Genomic DNA, 5,317 nt, shown 5'->3' with positions numbered 1-5,317 from the left:
ATGTGTGCTCAGCGCCTGTTAGTGTACTCGGGGTCTCTCAGTATATTTATTGCCTGTCTGTGAGCTCGGTGCGTGTCTGTGCACTGTTTGGGTTTGTATTTGCGCGCTGTTTCGCTCTCGGCCGTCGTTTTCCCCCTGGCGTCCAATGGAGGAGCAGTTCTAGTCAGAACAATGGAAGGGCCCTGGCCAATGGGTAGGCGCAGTGGCTGCGTCGTGACCAATGGGAGTGCGGCAGTAGCTGTGGATAGTGCGCAGGCAGCGAGCGCGTCCAGAGCCATTGCAGTGAGCGTCTGTAGGGCAGGTAGTGTGTAAGGCAGAGAGAGACAGCGGAGACTCGACAATATTGACGGCTAACATCCACCGTCTCCTAAACCGGCATGTCTTACTCTCTTATTATACTTTACAAAGGGGCGCTGTTAGAACGTTAGAATTAAACTTAAAAAAAATTCCCCTCAGCCGCGCTGTTTAACATGGCTGACGGCGGCTGAGGGAAAGCCATTATTAAACAGCAGCGCGTCGAGAGCGAGTTGGGTTCAACTTTTCCAAACCGCGTCTGGCGCCGCGAAGGTGGCTCCGCAGCCGGGTTCGTGGGCGGGATCGGGTAGCCCAGACTCTGGGCTCTCCAACCGTGGGCTTTTTGTCGGGGTACCGCGGCGTTAGCGGGTTGAAATGCAGGCTGTAAGGCGAGCTGGGCTCTCTGTCTGCCTCGCACTGACGCTGCTATCAAGATGGAGCCATGTACTGTACTGTGTTAGAGGCAAGCGGCCATTCGCAGCTCGAACACTAAACTATATGTACAAAGCCCAACACTATAACTATATACCACTCAGCGCAAAGACCACAGGCGAGAAAAACACGCGGAAAACGGGCGTCTGCAGATTGGAAACGGTCCGAAGGCGGTGTTTGGTGATATTTGAGGGGGACTTTCTCTCATGAAGAAGGATTTTTCAACATGGAAGAAGAAATATTGTCGTTGTTGTTTGACCTCTTTCCTTTTTGTTCTCAGCCATTGCTCCAGTCTACAGCTTGAAGTATAGGCACTTCGCCACACCGTTTCGAACGGAATAAAATATTTGGAACGGATTAACTTTTTTAAAAACAAAACCTGGAAAATAAAATATTTTGAAAATGGAGATTTTGTTTTTCTCAATTTTTTTTTTGTTTTTCTTCACGTTTACCAATGTGGATTAATGTAACTAGTAAAAGCCACGAAGTGATCTGGAAGGCTAACACTTGAGCGTTAATTTTGTCTTTTTTTTAAACTTTCCAATATAACGGCGTGAAATGTTAGGTGGGGCTGTGGTATCGCGGAAATACATTTTTTTTTAAAAAAAGTACGAATAAACCAATACAGCCTGTTTTTACTTTTAAACCAAAGTTTCTCTGCGGATTGGGTTAACATTGGAACCAAAATTGCAAGTCGGATCGATTTCATTTAGGCTGTTTGAAACTGTGCACCGTTCTTTCTTTCTTTCTTTTCCCCCTTCCATACTAAAATATGTGGGCGCGGTTGTTTTTTCATGTCTTGTGAGTGGGGTTGCAATTAGCCTTTTCGAGAAGGGTTGTGATGAAGTTATATTCTGAATCGTATAAACAGTTCTTGCAAAAGGCAGACGCAGGTAGTTTTAAGGTCCCGAGATAGCTCATATGCGTTAGCATGACGGTATTCCATCAATCTCTCATAATCTGAAAAGTTATGTTTTTGTTGCCACTTGAAATGTACAGTGCTGTATTCTATTACCTGAAATTTCAATCCAAAGGTTCACCCCTTAATCAATCCGAGCCCCTTGCCTCAATTTCAAGCTTTTGTTTTCATAAATGCTTATGGAATACTAAGAATTATGCAGAGTTGAATTAATCGTTTTCCTATTCATCAGACAGAAGCCAAAATGGCAAGAGGGGATCCAAAAAAACCCCGAGGCAAAATGTCCTCGTATGCATTTTTCGTCCAAACTTGTCGTGAGGAGCATAAGAAGAAGCATCCCGACTCAAGTGTCAACTTCTCCGAATTCTCAAAGAAGTGTGCGGAAAGATGGAAGGTGGGAAGTTCATGTCCGTGTAACCTGGGTTGCACGTTTATTTGTCAGATTTGAATATTATTCGGCCCTCCCCTGAAAATATCGGCAGTCATTTAATAGTGTTGATGGAGGCCATTTAGCCCATCATCTTCCATCATGCATCTGGAAAACTGACAAGTTATTCCCCACTCTTAATGTCTATTCGTTTCTTAACAAGTATTCAGCATTTTCACTCTTAAAAATACATCTGTGCCAATTTACTGTTGGTCTTGAATTTTTCACTGCCACTAATTTTGCCACTTTTCTCTACCCATTGAACTTTCAAACAGTATTCTGGATTAACATTCCCAGTGGTAGAGTGTCTTTTAGAGTAGTAAAAGATCACCTCTGTATCTTTTGAGGTGAATTAAGTTTTTGTATTTATTAACTGACACTAATCAGTTTTGTGCTTGTTAGCTGCAGTCTCTGAATGGTTCTCTTGTATCTAGGTGCAGAGTACTGTGTACAGCTTCAGTGCTTTAGTTTATTTTGTGCTGATACAAATGTGTTTTTCAAACAAAAATGGGTACCATCTTTGCCCTAATTTCAGGTTGATGAAAATAACAAGATAGAAAATGGTTACTGGAACACTGGTTTCCTCAACTGAAATTGCATTAGGCTCAGGAGTGGAAGACAAAATTCAGTTTTACAAAACCACCATGGATGGTGTCAGGGATGGGATCAATAATGCTAGATATTTTGGTTTGTTGTCAAAAATGAAGCTTCAGACTTGAATTTGTTTGGTCAGTCATATATATCTTGTGTAAAGTAAGTGTGCAGTTTTTTTGGGATGTTATTTTAGTTGAATTCTTTTACAGTCCATGTCAAGTAAAGAGAAACTAAAATTTGAAGATAAGGCAAAAGAAGACAAGATCCGTTGGGAGAAGGAAATGAAGAATTATGAGCCACCAAAAGGTGCCAAGAAAACAAAGAAAAAGAAGGACCCTAATGCACCAAAAAGGCCTCCGTAAGTTTTCATACACAATGCAAAGCAAAATACTGTTTCTACTGCAGATTTCTAGACAGCTATATTCGAGAAACATTCACTTTGCCTAACTGTGTAGTGCTGCACTCAATGTTTAAATGATCATATAAAATTTTTAATAAAAGGTCCTCCATACAAGTATCTTGCCTAAGCTTGTATCCTTTCCTCAGTAAATGGGACAGCCACTGCCAGTGATATTCCAAAAGCTGCAATGAAGAAAGTTGGTTTAACATTCCATGCATTTACTTGTTGGATCAGTTTACAATTTCATATTGTGCAAATTTGCCTTCTAACACTTATTTGATTCTAATTAATTTCAGATCTGCTTTCTTTGTGTTCTGTTCTGACTGGCGCCCCAAAATTAAGGAGGAAAATCCTGGGGCATCAATTGGGGATACAGCCAGGAAGTTGGGACTGCTTTGGAATGCAACATCTGCAAGCGATAAGATTCCATATGAAAAGAGGGCAGCAAAACTCAAGGAAAGATATGAAATGGTAATGTTTGACTAAAAGATACAACCTTTTGGGTTTTCCTTTTATCCTCCTGCCAAAACAACTTGATGCTGATTATTGTGTGATTTTAGTTGCATAATGTCACTGGCCTTAAATTAGCAGACTGGGAAAGGTGTGGGACGAAATAATAAGATAGAAGGGGTAAGATCTGGTTGCAGTTGAGTAATACTGATTGAATGAATATTTAGAATTACTAAGAATTCTTGCTGTGATTCTGCAACCTCACACAATTCAATGTTTAAATTTGTCATAACCTTACCAGTACATACTGATGTTGTATCAGGCCTGTTGATGTGGAATGTTATCAGTCAAAATTTTAACAAATATGAATTACATTGATCCTTGCTAATAGTTACTAGAACCAAAAATGGATATTTACATACCTATTGTTGCCTTCAACAAACTTGTTTATCTGAGCTAAAGAAACTTTCCTGATTTCTAGGATCTTGCAGCATATCGTGCTAAAACAAAATCTGATTCTACCAAGAAGGCTTCAGCTGCCAAAGTAGAAAAGAAGAAGGTGGTGGAGGAAGAGGAGGAGGAGGAAGATGAGGAAGAAGAGGAGGAGGATGAGGAGGAAGAGGAGGAGGAGGAAGACGATGACTGAATTTTATTCAACTTTCTTCCAGCAAGATTTCTCAGCTATAGAGCATTTACCCTTGCCCTGTACACACTGCTTCTTTTTAAAATATATAAGGCTATGTATATGAGAATTTGATTTTAAACTGTACAGTTTATTTTTGTTTTGTATAGTTAACACACTATAGCACTGTGTGTGGATGGCCCAAAGACACTGTCCTTAGTGGTGTTTTGTTTGATGCTTGTCTTGGCTGGTGCAGTGAAGGGGTATACAAAATGGCATGGTGAGAGCAGCTTCATGTTGGTACACATCACCAACTGGCTTTGGGGAAGGGGCAGTTAATTTGCTTTTGAGTTGTTGTAAGGTTCTTGGTGTATCAAACATTGTGCTAGAAATTGAGATTGCCACACTGTAATTGCCTAAAAAACGCAGCTTTGTGTTTTTTGTTGATCTTTGAAATGCTTACAAAATAAAACTTTTTATTAATGCTCTCCACTTGTTTTATTTTGCAGTATTATGATTCCTATACCCTTCACTCTTGGGTGGCTGCTTTGGAATGGGTCAACAGCTTGTCACAGCTTTACTTCAACACCTATGCAATTACTAGTCTGAATTAGGACCAGTCAATCATAGAGATTTTAAACAGGGAGAGAGGCCTCTCGTTCACACCAGTCATCAAGCATTCATCTGATCCTGTATTCCAACATTTCACCATAGCTTTATGTGCTACAGTGTTTCAAGCGCCCATGTAAATAGTTCTTGAGTGTTCTCACCTCTACCACCCTTTCAGGTGCTGAGTTTCAGATATTCTTATAATTTCCTCAACCTCCAGCTCCTATGCCTTAAAAGTACCTGTTGATTTTTGATTCCCAGATTAATGGGAAAAGTTTCTCCCTATTTACCCTATGCTAATGTTGCAACCTGAAACACCAACATCATTTAGTGAAATAAATGTGCTGTTCTAAACATGATCTGGCCTACTTCAACAATGTGGTTGACTCTTAGCTCTGGGCAATTGGGAATGGACAATATTTTCTGGCCTAGCTATTGATACTCACACCCTATGAGCAAATTTAAAAACAAAATCTTCCTGAGGCAACCACATCCCATTTTGTAGCCAAATGAACTGTACTCTACTCCAGCTATTATATGCATTCCCCATCATTAAATCCTCTGCTGGTT

At 40.5% G+C, this 5,317-nt stretch overlaps 1 protein-coding gene across 2 annotated transcripts; it reads left to right on the top strand.

Moving 5' to 3' along the window:
- Nucleotides 1-240: 240 nt before the first annotated feature.
- hmgb1b (high mobility group box 1b) lies at nt 241-4,626 on the top strand. Of its 2 annotated transcripts, none has more exons than XM_048533286.2 (5): nt 241-375; nt 1,882-2,039; nt 2,876-3,024; nt 3,363-3,537; nt 3,998-4,626. In XM_048533286.2, the coding sequence occupies exons 2-5, from the start codon at nt 1,890-1,892 to the stop codon at nt 4,160-4,162; spliced, it is 639 nt and encodes a 212-aa protein (XP_048389243.1). In that variant the 5' UTR covers nt 241-375; nt 1,882-1,889; the 3' UTR covers nt 4,163-4,626. The 2 variants fall into 2 exon arrangements, with proteins under 2 accessions (XP_048389243.1, XP_048389244.1); XM_048533287.2 differs by having other exon boundaries at nt 1,878-2,039.
- Nucleotides 4,627-5,317: the final 691 nt, after the last annotated feature.

This window comes from Stegostoma tigrinum, chromosome 6, assembly GCF_030684315.1.
Source record: "Stegostoma tigrinum isolate sSteTig4 chromosome 6, sSteTig4.hap1, whole genome shotgun sequence".
Classification (NCBI taxonomy): Eukaryota; Metazoa; Chordata; class Chondrichthyes; order Orectolobiformes; family Stegostomatidae; genus Stegostoma; species Stegostoma tigrinum.
The sequence above is the reverse complement of the archived record's forward strand: the minus strand, read 5'-3'. Positions and strand labels throughout refer to the sequence as shown.